Here is a 20,045-nt window from a genome sequence, read left to right on the forward strand (position 1 = left end):
CAGAGGTTCCCACCTGTTTCAAAAGGGCATCAATCATACCAAGAAGAATAGAGTGAGCTGCCTCAATGAGTGTCGCCCGGTAACACTCCTACTGTAACAAAATGCTTTGAGAAGTTGGTTGTGGCCAGAATCCACTTGTTCCCAAGTAAACACCTGGACCCACTGCAGTTCACCACAATCACTCTACAGCAGATTCAATTTCACTGACTCTACACTCAGCCCTGATTCACCTAGATAACAGCAACATGCACATCAGGGCACTCTCAGTGCTGGTCAGCAAGCTTCAAAACTTGGGCCCCTGCACCTCCCTCTACAACTGAATCCTTGACCCTCATCTGAAGACCACAGTCAGTACGAATTGGAAACAACATCTCCTCCCTGACAATCAACACAGGTGCACCTCAAGGATGTGTGCTTAGCCCAATGATCTACTTGCTCTAAACCCATGATGGTGTGGCTAAGGACCAATTAAAATCCCATCTACAAATTTGCTGATGTCACCATGGTCATCGACAGAATCAGACAGTAATGAGGAAGCGTACAGGAGAGAAGTCGATCAGCTGGTTGAGTGGTGTCACAACACAACTTTGTACTCAACATTAGCAAAACTAAGGAGCTGATTGTGGACTTCAGGAGGGGGAAAATCAGGAGAACACAAACCAGTCCTCATCGAAGGTCAGCATTGAAAAGAGTTAAGAACTTCAGAGCTGTTGACATACAGTCATTTGAAGATCTCTCCAGGGCCTCGATGTTGATGCAATCATAAAGAAGGCTGTACTTTGTGATGAGTTTGAGGTGTTTTCACCAAAGACTAGCAAAAAAATATATATATATCTCTCTATATATATATATATAAAATATAGGCACATTATCAAATTCAATGACACTATGTCACCAATTTGCCCCCCCCCCCACCGACCAAACAGGGCAGTTGTGTTCCCAATGGAGTAGGTTGGTGTGGGAACTGCTCCCCAGTGTGCCAAGGCAGGGAAGAGGAAGAAAATTCTCTGTTCACTGATTTGCATGTCTGGTTTCTCCGTCTTAGTTGGCATATGTGTGGATCTTGATCACCACCGTCTGCGAGCATGCAGTGTGAGTTCATCCATAAGGTGCCAAAGCCCTCCCTTGGCTAGCACATCCCGCGGCTTGGCTTCACATTTGGGCACTCGCTTGGCATATAGCCCAGATTATGTTGCTGTGCTCTTCCATGGTAAGGCAGCAGACAGGCCAGCAGGTGTGCATCTAGGGTGTACCTGTATTCTCATGGGAGCTCCCCATTTTTCGAGGCTGTCATCTGATACCAGGATACCGTTCCTGCTCGCATTCCCTTTAAGCAGGTACCACTTGTACCTGTGTTGGTTCTCTGTAACGTTAGCCAGGAGTCAGGACTGAAAGTTGGCCAAATTAATCTGAAGCACCCACCCCATGAGGAATTGGTATCTGTTAATGGGAGGACTGTGGAGATGCTGACATTGCCAAGTGGTTACAATATATATATGAACAGTTCCTGATCCGCAACATTGTAATTTAAAAAAAAGAAAAATTGATACTAGATAACTGAGCTGAAAGTCTTTAGTGAGAATTATATACCACTGCTCAGGGTTCAATTAAAAGGATCTATTACAAAGGCTGTACTTAAAAGATGCATGACAAAGGTTGTGAATGTTGTTAAGGTGGAGTTTCCTGCTTAAAGTTTTCTTTATAGTTTATGACAAACTAAATTTGATAATGGCTTGATAGGAGAAGCCAGAGTGTAGTGGTGAATGATTGCTTCTCAAGACTGGAGGCCTGTGACTAGTGGTGTGCCTCAGGGATCAGTGCTGGGACCATTGTTGTTTGTCATCTATATCAATGATCTGGATGATAATGTGGTAAATTGGATCAGCAAGTTTGCAGATGACACTGAGATTGGAGGTGTGTGGACAGTGAGGAAGACTTTCAAAGGTTGTGGTGAAATGGATTTTTTCCTGCAGGGTGGTCTTCCATTAACAATGAAATCTTTGCCCTGCAGAGATGGCAATTTTCTTCACACCCTCTTGGAGAGTTTGTTAGTGTGGAAACATGGTAACGACATTTCTCCCGATTAGAAATCGGGGATCTCACTGTGTAGTGGGGCATGAAATAAGATCGCCCACCCCCTGAGCCAACCTGAGAATGCTGCCGGGTGTCAGCATGAGCAGCTTTTGCTTGAGGAGACCATTTATTCTTTCAATTAGACCTGATGCCTATGGGTTGTAGGGGATGTGCAACAGCCACGAGATACCCGCCTCCGTTGCCCAGTTTTGTACCTTAGACCCCGTAAAATGTGACCCCCTGTTCAGACTGCTCCTCCCTTGGTGCTCCATAAATGGAGAAGAGGTATTAGTCCCCGAATAGTGTTGTCCTGGTCGGCCTGCTCACTGGACACTGCCACCAGGACACCAGAGTAGTTGTCCACCATAGTATGAAGGCCTTTTACTTTTGGCATGGGAGAGGGCTGACATAGTCTTCTTGCCAAACTTGGCCTGCCCCCGAGCCGAATGTGACCCAGTGTACCTGTCAACCAGCCTCGTGGTATAACCTGCTGGCATGTGGGGGAATTGTCTACTGCCATTGGCTCCAAATTTTGGTTTAATGCCACCCCAAGCCCTCTGGTTTCTGACGCACTCTGTTGGACACCAGGTGACCACTCTTCCTGTGGCCTATGTTGTCAGGGCACCGGAGTCTACATCATCGGAGCAGATGGAGACTGTGCAGATTTATGCTGTATGGTCCATGGCGGCATTATGAATGACCGCCGTTGTGACCCTGTTGATTTGGGCATCCACATGATGGACCATGAGTGCCCTCTGCCCAGCCTGCTCCCAAATACACCTCCAGAGCTGCTGATCCCACATTGGGCGATTGTGGATCTCCCGTGTCATGCCAGTGAGGCATCCAAACAGCCATCCTGTTCGTCACCGCCCATGAGTCTGTATAGATACGAAGTGGACCCGTTGTGATTTTTTTTTTTTAAAGACTTTATTTAAAATTTTTATAACATGAATACAATCAAGAATTACATTTAAAGAAAAATAGAAAAAAAAATTAAAGAAGGTATGATTACAATATTACATCAGAAAACTACACAAAATAACCCCCCCCCGTTAATTGTAACACAATATTAATAGTCTAACTTAAAATTAGTCCAACCCTCCCCCCAAAATAAAGAGTGAAGAGTTAATAAAATTGACAATATTCATATATTTAAATCAAACATAATACATGTATTTAACAAATGAAATCCACTTTAAAACTAAGTTCAAATATTAAAATCATATATCAACCACATATCTGTTATACAAAAAATCATAATTAATAATACATAAATACAGAATTTCCATTAATACCAAGTTTCCTTTATAATTCATCGAGAGAACAAAAACATCCCTTAGAAAAACAATCAGATAAACTTTTTATTCCCTTCCCCTCCCCTTATATAAAAAAGAAAAAAAAGAAAAAAAAGTTCAAACTCTTATAAAATTCTCCATATTCTTCATTTATAACATCTTCAAAATTCTCTATCGAAATTAACTTAATTTTATTAAACTCTTCTCCCTCAATGTATTTGTACTTAATTTTCTTCTTTCTTCTTATCACCTTTCCCCTCATCTTCCTCTTCATCTAATTCAACATCCTCAATTTTTGACTTATTATCTTCTGTGACATCATCCTCTTAAAAAAGGAAGAAAAAAGAGAAACCCCCCCCCAAAAAAAGAGAAAAAAAAACTCCTAATTCCCTCTCAATTACAATCAGAAAACAAAAAGAATTTTAAAAAAAATTATTTATTTTAAAAAAAATAAAAAAAACCTTCACTTCTTAACCCAAAAATTAAAAAGAAAAAAACACAGGTCGGAGGTCACAACTACCTCCTCCTGTTTAAACTGCCCAAAGGTACCACTCACAGGTAGCTGATGACTTCTGGAAACTAGTGCCCACCCAGTTCCCTCTCCCAACTCCCATTTCATTAAACTATCATCATTATTTAAACTATTTAAACTCTTCTCAAAAAAAAGATAAAAGATTTATTTTTTTAAATCAACGTTACCACTTCGGTCACCATTGCTTCCATTTCTTTTAAAAATCTGGATCCCACCTTACATCTCTACTCTCTTTGGAGACCTTGAAGGACTACATCGTTCCTGAAACTGCATGATTGGTAGAGACTGAGCAAAGTCCATAACCTCTTTAGAATTGTCAAAGAACTTTGGCTAATTTCCAACCTAAAAAGTCTTCAGTACCACAGAATACCTGAATGTTGCCCTATGTCTTTTTTTCCACAACCGTTCTTTCACAGAATTAAATTTGTGTCATAATAGCATAGTATTAAATCTCCATCTTGAAGCTTTCTGAACATATTGTGAACTCAAATATTCTAATAATAATAATGAATGATCCGAAACCAATCTAGCCTTATACTCCACAGATGAAACCCTATCCTGCAAATGTGCTGATATTAAAAAATAATCAATTCTAGAAAAAGAATTATGTCGCGAGGAATAAAAAGAAAAATCTTTCTCTGTAGGATTAACTCTTCGCCAAATATCAATTAAATTCAAATCTGCCATCATATTAATCACTTGGATTGCCATCTTAGACTTCTTAATTACTCTTGAGTACTTATCCAATAAAGGCTCCAACACCACCTTCAAATCTCCCCCAACATCACATTAGTGTTCGATTGTCCAAGTAATAAAGACATATCCGCAACAAAAGCTGCATCCTCAACATTAGGAGCATAAACATCAAGCAAAGTCCATGCCTCATTAAAGATTGTACAATTTAATTTTAATAATCTTCCACCATTTTTCTCTTCACTCTGTAACTGAAATGGTAGATTCTTATGCACCAAAATTGCCACACCTTTTGCCTTAGAATTAAACGAAGAATAAAAAACTTGCCTAACCCATTCACGTTTGAGTTTCAAATGTTCCTTATCTATTAAATGAGTTTCCTTTGCCATTGCGACCACCGTTTCTTCCATTTCTTCCAGAAATCAAATTCCCTTCTTGCAGCTCTGCCCTCTTTGGAGACTGTGGAGGACTACGTCGTTCCTGGAATTGCGTAATTGGTAAAGACTGAGCAAAATCCTTAGCTTCTTTAGGATTATCAAAGAACTTTGGTTGATATCCATCCTGAAAAATCTTCAGTACCGCAGGGTATCTAAATGTTGCCTTATATCCTTTTTTCCACAATAATTCTTTCACAGAATTAAATTCACGTCGTTGAAACATAATTTCCTGACTCAAATCCGGATAGAAGAAAACACGATTACTCTAAACCATCAAAGGAGATTTGTTTTGCTGTGCATATCTAATAGCCATACGTAAAATAGTCTCTCTATCACAGTAATTTAAACAGCAAACCAGAACAGGTCTTGGATTCTGTCCTGAAAAAGGTCTCCTTCTCAAAGCTCTATGAGCTCGTTCCAATATTAAACCTTCAGGAAACTTATCTTGTCCCAACACTTGTGGAATCCATTCAGTGAAAAATTTTCTTGGATCTGGCCCTTCTATGCCTTCTGGCAAGCCGACAATTTTCACATTATTCCGTCTGGATTGGTTCTCCAAATAATCAACCTTTTTTGCTAAATTTTTATTCTGAATCTGTAACGTTTCAATTGTTTTATTCACATCTTGCAATTGATCTTGGACATCAGATAATCCTTGATCACACATCTCAAGTCTTTCAATAGTTTCGACTTTAAAAGCTTCATAATCAGCCATCTGTTGAGTATTGACATCCACCAATGCATTAATCTTAGAAGTAAGATTATTCATAGAATCACCTAAATGCATCATTGAAGAAAATATCTTATGTTCAAGACTCTTGAAAAGTATATCAACATCAGTAGATCCAGACATGGTGGGATTCTGCTGTTCTTGTGGAATCAGAGGACCTTCTATCCCTTCTTTTAATTTAGTAGCTTTTCTTGCAGTTTGACTCCGTGTAATCAGTTTGCCTTCACATGGGGTGGCACACAATCACAGACCTGCCACAGACCCCCCAGAAGTATCAGGAGGCTGATGATCAGGGTTATCTTTGATCCAAACCTCCTTTAAAAGCTTCGTTACGTCAGTATCTGGAAGAGCTGTTATAACTGGTGATATAGCAGTCAAATAACAACTCTTTAACTCTCCAACTGGTGGCGCCCCAGCTAATTCAGCAGTCAAAGTCTCAGTAGATGTTGTTTGAAATACTGGCATCCGGCCAGCCCTTTGTTCTAAAGGCAGCTGAAAATGACCTTCAGAAAGACTTACGGAATCAGAACGGAGCTCCAAGGCCGAATTCTTCGCTTCTTTTCCTGGATCCATTTCACGCTGAGTCGTGGCTTTTTGTAAACAAGCAGGCTCAGATAATTTCGGAAAATATAATTTTTTAACAATCTGTTGATGTTTCCTTTTACTTTTTTTTAACAAATGTACCATTAGGTATTAATTCAACACCTCATACTATTTATAAACTTTTTTAAAAAGTTTTAACGGGCACTTAAAGACAAAACAATAAGTTAGAGTCAGGAGAGGACTGGAAGGCACGTCTGTGCCTTACGCCATCTTGCCACGCCGTTGTGATTTAATAGCGAGCGTTACAACAGCCAGCTCCGCGAGTTGGCTGGATCCCCCCCCACCGCTACCTAAGTTAGGGTCTTACTGATGCATGAGTGTCGTGCCGCCACTCGTCATAACTGCTTCCCATTTTTTCATCGACAGGAGGAGTCCGTGAACCATGCTTACTGCTGGTCGTCTTTGGTGAGGGACTGACCCAAGGATATGGGGGAGGGATTGATGCCAGGGACAGCGGAAAGGGGATCGTGACTCTCAGGGAGGGATATAATTTCTCATGCAGCCTGCTGACTCCTTTAGCCCTGCCTCTGCCTGATCGGAAATATACCATCTCCATTTAACAATAGAGGTACACTGCACGTGACCCTCTTTGTGGGTGGCATCAGAGGATTTAATCCACTGCATAATCGGCAGGTGAGGCTGGAGTATGACAGTCTCATTGACCATTTGGTGCTTTGTGGTGAGGAGAACCAAATAGCTTGCCAGGAGTTAGCGATCAAAGGGGGTGTAGCAGAAGTCGAGTGGAACTCTGCACCATTAATTTTCTGCCAACAGCTCCACTCAGCTGTTATGGTAGCTGAGACTTGGAGTTCGAAGGGGACTCCCCAATGAGGGGACTCCCCTACAACCCATAGGCATCCCGAGAGACCGGAGCCTAGTAGCACTGTCAGCTCCACTGCTTGGTTTGTCATCTTGAATGCTAGCTGCTGCTCAGGGCCTCAGTGAAATGTGGTGGTCACATTTGAAATGTGGGAGCAGTATGGTAAGATGGGGGAATGTGCTGCCACCAGTAGCCTAAAAAGCCAATGAAACTCAGTGTTTCAGCCTCTGCTATGTTTAAAATTTTATTTCATGCTCCCTCCAGGATATTCCTCTGTCCTGAGTGCTACTGGATTCCCAGGAAGAGGGCCACCTGGCTGGGATCCTGTATTTTCTCCCGATTGATCGCCCACCCATGAGTGCGGAGCCCAGAGATGAGAAAGTCCAGTGCCTGTGCTACTGTCTCCTCCACGGGGCCCTGGATCTGAATGTCATAGATGTCAGGGGGGGGCGATATTTTTTCAGTTGTGTGCTATTAACCTGTAACAGAGGGTAGGACTATGGAGCTATCCCTGGGGTAGGTGACAAAAAGTGTATTGTGTGCCACCCCATGTGAAGGCAAACTGATTGAGGCTTAAGGGGATAGAGAAGAATGCACAGACGAGGTCCACCATGGCATACCAAGGTTTGTTGTCCCTACCCGCGATATCCTCGACCAACATGACCACATGGGGAACAGCCTCAGCGAAGGGGAGGAATTTATTTAATTTGTTGAAATCTATTGTCATGCGCCACGTGCCATTTGTCTTGCAGACGGGCTAGACTGGACACAGCGGGTCTGATCATCCCCTCATTGGGGAGGGTATCATTGCTTCCGTAATCTCCTCGTTGCCTCCTGGCACCCAATTCTGGTGGTTGCAGACTACCTGGGAGGCGGGGAGGGGGAAATGACAAGGCGAGAATGACAAGGGGAGTCTATTTGGCCGTCTCAACAACAATGGTTGCCTGGGCAACCCCCAAATGTGAATTTCCCTTTGCTAGTACACAGTGACTGCCCCTTCAGTTAATTCATTCTGAGAATGTACTCGGGGGAGGTTGTTCCCAGGACCAGAACCTATAAGCTCACCACCTATGGAGAGGCGGAGGGTAACCTCTGGCAGAGAGGATGGACCCCTCTAGTTCCTCTATACTAACTTCTGGTTCACTCCACCCCTCGGGATTCCCAGGGATAATTATGTGTTCTGCCTCGGTGTCGACCAGCACGGGATGTTTCCTTTTTCCCAGTGGACAGCCAATGGGATAAACGTCCTTGGGTCACCTGGGTGGGACAGGACCGCTGAACGGATCCATTGGGTTCCCTGGCCTCCATCCTATGGGGCAAGAACAGAATCAATTGTTGCACGCAGCAGGGGGTGTCTGATGCGATTATGTGCTTTGGTGGCCGATTTCCTGTTGCACCAGTGAGATAATCTCTGCCCTGAGAACAGCAGGGGCCACCCCAGCTGAGGGAAGAGCAAAAGGCTGCATAGCGGGGGGCATGGCTTTTTTCTGCAGTACTCCTGCCACATAGCAAACATGGCGCGGGTAGAGATGCCATGTATGTGGCATGTATGTATGTACGGTCTACGCTGACACATATTAGGACATATTACATGTCCATGCAGGACAAGGGAAATGCATTCTCTCCATTCCTGCCATCACAGTGTCATGTTTCCACATGGTGAACTTGTGCGTGTACCCCCTTTGTGGGTGCTCCCTTTACCAGTTTCTCTAACCCTTCATGGTTTTGCTGGTCACTGGTCCCATCAAGGGCAAGATCACCCATTGGCATACAAGCCATGGGGGCAGGGTGGCATTTCCTCTCCTCCTCTCCCCCCCCCCCCCCCCAGTGTGGTTAAAAGTGAGGAAAATTCAGCTCTCTGTCTCCTGCTTTGTCGATCTTACCTTCCCTCACAGCCGCAGCCTTACTTTATTAGTCTGTGGCATCCCGTCCCGTGGTCTGTTGGCTGGCTGGGATTTATACTTTTGCACATGCATGAGTGCCGGCTTGTGCATGTATGATGGATTTCAGTACTGGTGCTGGCAGGCGCGTGTGTGGTGGGCTTGGAGACGGGGGAATGTTTAGTGCAGCTGGTTTGCAGGTGCTTAGTTCTGGCATGAACGGCAACAGCCGCAATGTTTCAGTCGATGTGAACCACCTGCAGAACCTCATCGAGGCCGAGCTGGCTGATCACCCCTGTGTGCCAGCTCACTATGACTTCCTGCTCAAGCTGGGGCTCTCACTCAACAAGGTGAACATGATCGAGCTCATCAAGATGTGCCTGGACAGTATGGTGGGCCTGCAGGCCGCGACAGGCAGGCTGAAGGCAGTGGAGGAGAAGGTCAGGGGCGCCCCATATCAGGAGGTCTAGTCTGCTCTCCAGGGCCTGATGAGTGAGAGCCTCTTCCAAGAGTCAAGCCTGGATAGGCTGCAGGTCATCTTCAAGCATGTCGAGGGCTGGATTGTCTCCCCGAAGGAATGGGAGCGAGCCATGGAAGTCATCCGCACACTGCTGGTACTCTACTTTGAGAAGGTGAATGGCCACCACCAGGTGTAGTTCGGCCACAGGGACACCATGGTGAAGCATCTGGCCCCGCGCCTCACTGACCTGTCACCCAGGGTGAGTGAGGGCCTCGGCGATGGCTGGCCCTCTTGGCCACCAGCCCAGCCTAGTCAGCAACTCTCCCCTCACCCCATTCAGCACCTCACCCCCATTCAGCATGCTAGCAGCCAGTTTGTGGAGGGGACAACAGCCTGTATCAGTGACTGAAGATGAAATGGGAGTCAGCTTGGGTTCATTTCGGACTCCGTGTAAAATTTCAGGCAAATCAACCCCTTTGTCTCCCTTAACAAAAGGATCCCCATATGCCTATGAGACCACCCCTCTAAGGTCAGGGCGGACGGTGGTGACTTAAGTGCCCCACCAAGATTGGTTACCCTGGCGTCCTCAGGGAGGTTGCGCCTAGGAGCCCTACTGTAGAGGCTAGTAATAAGGGCCAATTTCCAAATGACCCTTGTGGTCGGCTCATCACGTTCCTTTCTAAAAGAGTGAGGAGTCTGACCGACACCGCAGTCACCACCCGATCCCATAGCGTGGTCCCCTTGTTGAACCCTTCAGTTGACAGTCTACTGCACGGACAGACTGCCCAGAATACTGGCCTCTAGGTGGGAGAGTCAAATATGGGGGGCCCCACTCATCCCACAGCTGGAGTAACCATGCAGCTAAATGCTCGCCCGACTGCTGACTGACTCTGTCCACCATCGTATTCCCGAGTCTCGATAGCTCCTCGGCTGTCTGCTCGGACCCTCTTGGTAATTTCTCCATTGTGGACGGCTAGTTAGGGGGGTTCTTGTGGTGGGTCTGGGACAGCGTGGTTACTGGACAGGCTTGCAAGGTTTCCAGAACATGGGGAGTGGGGTGGGTGGGTGGGGGGTGGGGGGGAAGAGCGTGCATAATCAGACTCGGCTTCTTCAAAGTTGTCATTGTCCAGCCCCACATCCCCACCTCCCGACCATTGATCACTCTGATCCCCACACATGGGGTGAGCAGGTATGCAATGACATGCACCTGATAGAACACCCACATACAATCTCCCACGTGGTTAGTACTCCACGTGTGTCTGGCTGAAACTCTTTAAACCCTGCTTGCAGTGCCAACTGTTGTGTTTGGAAATTAAGTTAAGTGGGTTCACAGAGAGATGAGTCTGGACACAAGTGTTACAATCAAAGGTAACTTATTGAACACATGGGAGTCAAATGGGGGAAGACCTCAAATGATACTTAATTACTCTACGACTAAGTAACTAGATATTCATATCAGACCCAGGTTGGACTCCAATATCAGTGGCCGTTTCTTCACAGTAGGAGACAAAAACTATAACGGTGCAAGCAAGCACATTGGGAAAAAGGAACTTCAAAACTGGTGCCTGCTTACCCTACCACACTCTCCTGCACATGTACACACTCACAGACAGGGACTTCCAAATGCATTTCCGATCCCCTGCACCAACAGGGGTGCAGCTCTCTGCAAGCACTGATCTATTGCAGTACTACGGCTCAACTTATAGTGCACACCTTACCAGTGACTCCTCCAGCGTTGTCCACAGTCTCAACCTGGCATGGAGCAATGTCCAGGATTTGGACCAAGAGGCAGAGAGAGAAAAATGTGATGCAACTTCTGAATAAGTTTCAGACAGGGAAGTCACGTGACAATCCACAATGTTCCAGACAAGGAGGCTGAGTGTTCCAACGCAATCTACATATAACAAGGAGCCTGAAGGCGAACATCCAATGGTACAGAAACGGCTTCTTCCCCTCTGCATCAGATTTCTGAATGAACAGTGCACTATCTCACTTCCTCTTCTTTTGCATTCAATTTTTAAAAAAAATTTGCATCTGTAATGCGGCTGTGAAACAACAAATTTTGTGACACATTCATAACAATAAATTCTGATTCTGAATAGAGGTGGAAATGGTTTGTGTGATCCTTGAGGAGTTGGTGAATTGCTACCATCTCAGTATTAGAATCAAATAGCAGGAAGCCAGCCCAATGAGTACACACCCAGCAAAAAGCACCCATTTCACTTGAATCCATTTCATTTTCCCCTACATTGCATTAACCCCCGCCCGCCAATCACATTCTCCTACTCATCTACGCATTAGGAGAAATTTACAAAGTCAGTTGACCTACCAATGCAGTTATCTTGGAAATGTGGGAGGAAATTGAAAAACTTGGAAGGAACTCACCTGGTGACAAGGAAATCGTCCAGGCCTCAGATAGGTAGGACCTGTGTTGAGGATTGAACCTAGGTCTCTGGAACTGAGGGTGAAGCTATGTGAGCCGCGCCACTGCTCCATACCTCTGTGTGCGTCAGCCCTGCTGGTGGCTGCTTCGTTGTTCATCAGTCTCTCTCATGTCTCAGCCAGTTGGCTTGGAAGTGCAATTGTTTACTGGCTGCTTGGGCATTGTGCACCTTGCTGTCTATGCCCATTGTTACAGCCTGACTCTAATACCTGTTAATTGTTCAGCTTTCTACACTAGTAAGTATGGGTACAAGATGTGCTTGCGGATCTACCTGAATGGTGATGGCGTGGGCCGTGGCTCCCACTTGTCCCTCTTCTTTGTCGTGATGAAAGGAAACTACGATGGATTGTTGAGGTGGCCATTTAGACAAAAGGTGAGTGAGAGTCACAGCATGGAAAGCCCCTTCGAACCAACATGCCCATGCTGACCAAGTTGTCTACCCAAGTTAGTGCCGTTTTCCTATGTTCAGCCCATATTCCTCTGCTTTTCCTATCCATGTACTTGTCCATGTTTTTTTCTAACATTACAATTGTACCACCTTCTACCACTACCTCTGGCAGCCATTCTGAATACTCACTAGCCTCTGTGGGAGAAAAGGTGCCCCTCCGGTTCCTTTCACATTTTTCCCTCGCCTTAAATCTATGCCCTAAGCTGGGTAAAAGGCCATGACTACCTTATCCATGCCATTCATAATTTTATAAATATTTTTAAAGTCCCCACTCAGATTCCTTTGCTTCACAGAGAAAAGCACCAGCCTCTCCTTATAATCAATGTCCACCAGTCCCTGCATCCTTCTTGTGAATATTTTCTGCACCCTTTCCAGCTTAATTATGTCTTTCTTATGGCTGGGTGATCAGAATTCTGCATGTGCCTCCAAATGTGGTCTCACCAACATCCGTCCCCACTCCTGTACTTGGTGCCCTGACTGATGAAGGCAAACACACCACATACCTCTTTCACCATGTTGTGTAACATCCTGTGAAATGAGCGGTCACTTCCTCATGAGCATATGATGCGGGAGCTCTTACAGCAGTCGGTGAAGCGGAGATGTATTTGTGTGTGGTGATTCTGTCGCAAACTCATTTCCTAGCGGTTGTCATTAGTCTGCTGGTAATCAAGCTGTTGCTGAGCAGAAGGTAGGTTGTGTTGCTGAGTGGACTGGGGAGGAGGGAGGGGCAGAAGGTGAGTATGTGGTAACTCACTTGAGAGAGGAGGGAACATAGGGTGGAACTAGTCACAGGGAGGGAGGAGCATGCCAAGGGGTACCTGTCATGACAGAATGGGATGGAGGAGGGGGTAGGACAGAGGAAGGGGACCCTTCCTATGGGGCCAATATGTGGGGCTGTGCATGATCTGACCGTAGTAAAGGTAACATTTGGCTTTCATCAGGGCTCTGGGCACCAGTCCTTGGCATGAACTGTGATTAGGAGGTCTGAGCCTGTGGGGAGTGGCATTTGTTTCAATAGGCAGAGTTCCCTGAGGTGTCCTGGGGATATGTATCAACTTGAGATAATGCTTCTGATACTCGCACAGTGACTGTTCTCCAGCAGGACCTGCCTGGCTGTGCTAAGTTGGGGAAGTTCTACATGTGGTTTATGAATATTGGCTTGTTCTTGCCTTCTCTACAGGTGACTCTCATGCTTTTGGATCAGACTAACCATGAACACCTCATTGATGCATTCCGACCAGATGTCAGTTCATCCTCTTTCCAGAGACCAGTCAGTGAGATGAACATTGCTAGTGGGTGCCCTCTGTTCTGTCCGCTGAACAAACTAGAAGGCAAGAATAATTATTTGCGTGATGACACCATTTTCATTAAAATTATTGTGGACTTAACAGACTTATAATAAACCATTATTATCTACAGTAAGGCCAAAGTCCTCCAGGAGTTTGCTATGCCATTGTATTGAGGGGAAATAACAGTTGACAAGAATATGCAACGGTATAGGGTCGTCGGTCCCACTACCGGTCAGATCTTGTGTGCTGAGCCAATCAGCAAAAAGCCCATGCAGTCCTCGTGTTCCTGTTCCAATCTACCTGCAATCAGTGGATGATGTACCGCTTGTTGCTAAACGCAGTGTTGGTACTGAGAGATCGTCTAACTAGTCTTTCTGTACAGGCCATCTTTGTAAGTGAAATGTGTAGCTAAAGACGAGGTACAGTGAATTTACCTGTCGCTTCCCATCTTTCCCTTTTCTCTTGATGAAAGAGTTGGAACTTGTACATTTGTGAATGAAGTGTGAACAGAGATCTGGGTTGCTAGAGTCAGCTGGGTTAATGGAGGTAGGGAGAAAGTAGTGTTATTGTGTTACCTATTTCCTTTGTTCCCAAGTTGAAGTGAGCAGTGTGTTTCTATCGTGAGAAAGCTATTGAGCTTTTGATGATAGCTTCCACTCCCCCACCCCCTCCCTTAGTTATGACATGCACATTGCTGTTTCGTCTGGGAAAGGAAACTCGATGTGTTGTGCACACAACCCAGTCTTGGAGGATTCTCAATGGCAGCAGTCTGCTCCATCTTGGTTCATGTAGTATCAACTTCACTAAACCAATCACTGGGGAGTTGGTGTCAGGAGCTCGCTCTGGTGTGCTGAGGGGAGAAACGAAAGGGGTGAGAAAGGGGAGGGAAGGGAACACCACTGAGCCTGAGGTCCCACTCCTGCCCAGAAGGTAGCTCTCCTTGATGATGCCAGGACAAAGAATTCTTCTGACTGCTTGCAGCTGGGAGACAGCAGCACACAGTTTGAGAGGGAGAGTTGAAGAGAAAAGTCAATAGGGGTAGGTAAAGAAGAAATGGAAAGAGAGAGGGGAGGGAGTTACCTGAAACAAGGACAATCGTCATTCTAATTTCATGTCAGGTGAATTTTATTCAACCTGAGGTCAGTTCGTCTCCGAAATGTTAAAATATTTTCAGATAAATGAGGATTTTGGAGAATCCGATTTTGGATAATTGGAGTTGTACTGTATTACTGAGTGTAAAAAATTTAAAAAAAAACAACAGATGTTGGGAAATCTGAAATAAAAACAAAATTTTGGAAATACTCAGCAGGTCAGGCAGCATTGAGCAAATTAAACAGCCCACGTTTCATGTCTGTGGCCCTTTGTCATTTCTGTTTTCTCTTTCAACAGATGCTGCCTGACTTGAGTTTTACCAGCATTTTCTGTTTTTATTTCAGATTATGGAATGTTTTGGTTGTGTTTATGTACTCTTAATACAGTAAAATCCCCGTTATCCAGAATTAAGCAACCAGCAAAGAAAATCACCAAAAAAAGGTTAAAAAAAACCGAAAGTTTAAAATTGATGCCCCTAGCAGTTAGTTCACCAATCACGCAACACGCCATCTCAAGCAACCAGAAAATGCACTTGTCTGACATCTACCAATTCCCATAGGTGCTGGATACTGGGGGTTTTACTAAACAATAATAGACTGCAGTCTATTATTTTATAGACAATATATAATATTTAGTTTTGCATTAACCGGTTGTTTACAGAAGTATTGGAACGTGCAGATCTGGCAATAGTCGAAGAAGATGGAGCTAGAGGATTCCTTTTCCTGTCTCCATCTTCTGTCAAACACACCTGGGTGGCCAGGGTTGTCACAAGGAGGGATTTCAACTGGGTAACAATGTCGTGAGTTCTGCTGCTGAGGAAGGTTATCGATGCCCAGGTTTGGAAAGAAGATTTAGGATGAGGTGTTTTGGGTTCTTTTTAAGCTGGCTTGTATTTGTGGAAAGTACATATTATTCATGCTGTTTATTTCCATCAGTAGAATCATTGGGCTATTGTCCTGTTGATACATTGTGAAGATATTTTCAGCAGTAGACAGTTAGGCTAATGAAAGATGGAACTGTTTATTTATCGAGATAAATCACAATTCAGAGATAGTCTTGATTGTACTGTTCATAGTATTCCTATTCACTGTATCCTGAAAACTCACTGCTTCATGGAAGGAGAGCCACTACTTTGGCACGGTGTTCTGGATCTGATCCTCTTAGAGGTTCAGCACTGGAGAAGGAGGGTTGATGTATTGGGAAGAATCTCCATATAAATGAGACTGATATCCCAAAGGTTGGAGAGTTCAATGGTCAGGGTAATATTTACAATCAATTGTGTGAGGAGAACACTACTGTTCTGCTTATCCTATGGTGAGACAGTTTGTATACTAGAGCACATTTCTAAGCAAGGATAGGTCATCATATCATTGAGTCAGGGTTCTGGTGTTTGGAGACTGTCCCTGACCTCTGCACTGTGCCTTTACCACCCACACCTACCAGCTACCTAGGGAGACATTGAGGTATTTAGTGTGCTGTGGTTTTACAATGATGTTATTGAGGGATGAGGAGACTTCAAGATGGTGGATGTTTGTGGAAAACATTGCACCTTTTGTTAATTGTTGGTGGAATGGTTAGATATGGAGGGCAGAGGAGGCTATTTCATAAAACATAAGCGGATAATGCTGAAACCATTTAGAATTTGTGAAGGGGAAAACCGAGCCAATATCCGACTCATTACCCCATTGATCTGAAACCCCAATTCTGCACCCTCCTCCTCCCAAAAGATGACGCAAACTCTGTCAGTCACCCAAGTGGTCCTGATGCGAGGATATTGAACTCTGTGTTAAACCTCCAGGGCCTATGGACTGACAAGTTAGATGACAAGGTATTGATTGCATCTTGAGCCTGTGTCGTTTTGATTTAGAAGATGAAAAAAACCAGGTCAGAGTGCCATTTATTCAGTTTTCCTTCTTCTGAGCAGTCATTGACCCATTAATCTCCCTCCCTCCCTCCCTCCCTCCCTCCCTCCCCCTCTCTCTCTTCCCACCCTTAACCTACTGATCATCTCCGGCATTTTCTGTTTTTATTTCATATTTCTAGAATTAGCACATTTTTGCTTTTCAATATTTCCAAGGGATTTTTGTACTCTGGCCAGTAGGTCTTGTACATAAATCTGAGAGTTGTGGAAAACAAAATTTAGCAGCAAAGATAAAGTTTAATGGCACTCTATGGAACCATGATAAGACTGATGTTAAGTAATTAAAAATTAATTTAAAATTTTAAAAATTAAATTTGTGTTATTCTGGAAGTATATTGTTCAGGAAGACAGCTGACTTCTGTACCAAAAAATATTAAAATACAATTATCAAAAAAAGTTTATAAATTTATTTCACGGTCGATAATTGCTCTCCTAGTCTGGAAAATGGACCATCGTGGTTACTTGCGTGTAAGACTGTGAACACTGCCACTCTGTCAATATTATGAACCAACAGTTGGAAAATGGTGCTTGCATTGGTTCATTGATGACGTCAGCTCACTGAGTTCTGGAGTTCGAGAAACCCAGTCAATTGAGTCAGAAGGCCTCAACAGAATTTGGGTCCACAGATAATGAATTTTGTCCACAACATTGACCAGCGAAATTTGCACTTGCATTCATGGAAATTTCTGCATGGACTTTTCTTAGCCACATAATTTCCAAGCTAAGGTTTGTGCATAATTAATGGTGACTGATGTGACGTTTTAATGTTTACGTGTTATTAAAAGTCCAACGTTCTAATATCCAGGACATACAGTGTCCGCCATAATGTTTGGGGCAAATACATTTTTTTTCCTTTATTTGCACCTGGTATCCACAGATTTTAATTTATCATCAAATATTAATGTGATAAAAGTGCATATTCCAGATTTTCTTTAAGCTTATTTGTATTGTGACAGAATATGTTGTGTTTTATATTGTATATAGATATGATTTTGGGAGATAAAGTGTGGCAAGTTTTTTTTTAGTGTATGTCACATACAAACACTTCAAAACAGATCTCATTTAAAATACTGGAGCTCTGCTCAAGCTAGACAGTCTGGCTCTGAATACCTTTGCAAAAGCTTTGGGGAGTGAACAAGGGACTTCACTAATGGATTGATGCTTTGAAAAGCAACAGATGAAAGAACTTGGAGGATTAGATTCAGAGGTGCAGTCTGTCTGAGTGCTGCTTGCTGTTCTAAGAGGGTCATGTGGTTTTCTGCAAGCAGAGAGAGTAAAACTGGCTTTTTTCAGACAGAGAATTCAGTTTTGCAGTTTTTACAGTTCAGCAGCAGCAGCTGGGACTGGAACAGGACAAGTTGGCAAGCTTGTGAAAAAAAACCCATCTTGAAATGGGTTTTGAGTGCGTAGTTCAGCCTGGTCAAAGCCCTTGTCCATACAAGAGGAGAGGACTGGCGTCTAATGATTCACTTGGAATAATTAACACAAAAAGGAACTCTGTGGTGACCTGAAAGAAAGAGGTTATCATCTGGAAAACCCTGATGGGGCAAGTTTCTTCAGCAAGACACTGATGTGGCTGATTACAAGGGATCAGTTTGTGTCCGGCGAACAACAAATCTCTCTCTAAAAACTGAAAAGAACCTTCTTGAGTGGTAACCATTTACCTTTCAAACACCAAAGCCTGGTGGAATTCATAAATGTTAAATTCTGTGCACAGTATAAGAATTGCCTGCAACCAGTGAATTTGGAGGAATAAGAAGTGAGATTGGACCGTGATCAAAGAGCTTTTCCAAACACACATTACAAACACGTGCGCTTAGAATTAGAAGGGGATTAAGTAAGTTAATAGTAAGTTAAAGTTTGATCCTGTTTTCATGTTTAAAGATAATTAAAAGCAACCTTTGTTTAAGTAACCATTTGTCTTGGTGAATATCTATTGCTGCTGGGTTTTGGGGTCCTCTGGGCTCATAACATTTTGAGGGCTTATCCTTTTGGATTGAAAATTGGAGTTTTGGGATTTTACACTTTTTGAGTTATTGTAATTTATTAGTTAATTGGTTTTTCTGAGCTAATTTAAAGCGTGTGTGTGTGGAAAACAGCAGCAGTGGGTGTTGATACATTTTTGTCACAACCATCGCCTGCAGAACAGGAGAAAAGAGGAACTGATGGTTATTTCTAAAGCATTAAAGCTGACTGAAGTTAAGCATTGGATGATGAAAATACAAATACAGAGGATTATAATGAAATTTTATATAGGTGAGGGAAAATTTATTGAGAAAGACTTAGATAATTTTCCGGAGGATAGATCTTTTGAATTGCAATTGGAATTAGAGAAACTGAGGATGGAAAAGGAAAGAGAGAAATGGAGGGTGTGGAAAAACGAGAGAAACAGAACTTTGAGTTGTAGATACAACAATATGAGGCAGACCAAGCTGAAAAATAGAGAAGAAGCTGAAAAAGAGAGGGGGCTGAAAAACAGGATATATGAGGCAGCGGAAACTGAAAAACAGAGAAAGTATGAGTTAAAGGTAGCTGAAAAACGGAGGGAAGATTATGAAAGACAAATAAAATATGATGGGAAAGACTGAAAGGGACAGACTTTCAATTAGAGAAATTAAAAATTGAGATGGAGGGAAGTAAGAATTGAGGTTGTAACTCCTGGGGAGAAGTAAATCTAGTTCCTCCTTTTGATGAGGGAGATATAGATACATATTTTCAGCTTTTTGAAAAGGTTGCTGAGAGCTGATGATGGCCAAAAGAAAACTGGCCTCTTATGCTCCCAAGTGTACTGAAATGGAAAGCACAAATTGCATCCTCTAGCTTGACTACAGAGCAAGTGGCAAATTATGATACTGTTAAACAAGCAGTATTGAAAGCTTATAAGTTGGTTCCAGAAGCATATAGACAAAAATTTAGGAGCTTGGTGAAAACATGGAGCCAATCTTATATGGATTTTGCTCTGGAAAAATCTGTGTGTTTTGACCATTGGTGCACCTCAAAAGGAATAAATAATGATTTTGACATTGAGAGAATGAATATTAATTGAGGAAATTAAAAGGTGTGTTCCAAATGAGATTAAATTATACCTGGATGAAAGAGACGGGACGTGACAGCAAATGGGAAGATTAGCGGATGAATTTGCCCTGATTCACAAAAATACATTTCAGAATAGTAAACATTTTCAGAGGGTTAATGTGGGACGATTAGTAAATCTGGGGAGAATGTTAAGAGAAAAGATGAAGGTAAGGTGGGAAAGGACAGAACTTCTGGATTTGTATGTCATTTTTGTAAGAAACCTGGTCATGTTATTGCCAATTGTTTAGTGTTGA

At 43.5% G+C, this 20,045-nt stretch overlaps 1 protein-coding gene across 6 annotated transcripts in view; it reads left to right on the plus strand.

Moving 5' to 3' along the window:
* LOC138761992 (TNF receptor-associated factor 2-like) overlaps window positions 1–18,629 on the plus strand; it is a 73,707-nt gene extending 55,078 nt beyond the window's left edge. For all 6 annotated transcript variants that reach the window (XM_069935123.1, XM_069935139.1, XM_069935107.1 and 3 more), the window contains exons 10-11: window positions 12,191–12,339; window positions 13,595–18,629. In XM_069935123.1, coding sequence (XP_069791224.1) covers window positions 12,191–12,339; window positions 13,595–13,813 — 368 coding nt within the window. In that variant the 3' untranslated portion in view covers window positions 13,814–18,629. The remainder of the gene's footprint in view (window positions 1–12,190; window positions 12,340–13,594) is intronic.
* The last annotated feature ends 1,416 nt before the right edge of the window (window positions 18,630–20,045 follow it).

The sequence above is a fragment of the Narcine bancroftii genome, chromosome 1, assembly GCF_036971445.1.
Source record: "Narcine bancroftii isolate sNarBan1 chromosome 1, sNarBan1.hap1, whole genome shotgun sequence".
Taxonomy (NCBI): domain Eukaryota; kingdom Metazoa; phylum Chordata; class Chondrichthyes; order Torpediniformes; family Narcinidae; genus Narcine; species Narcine bancroftii.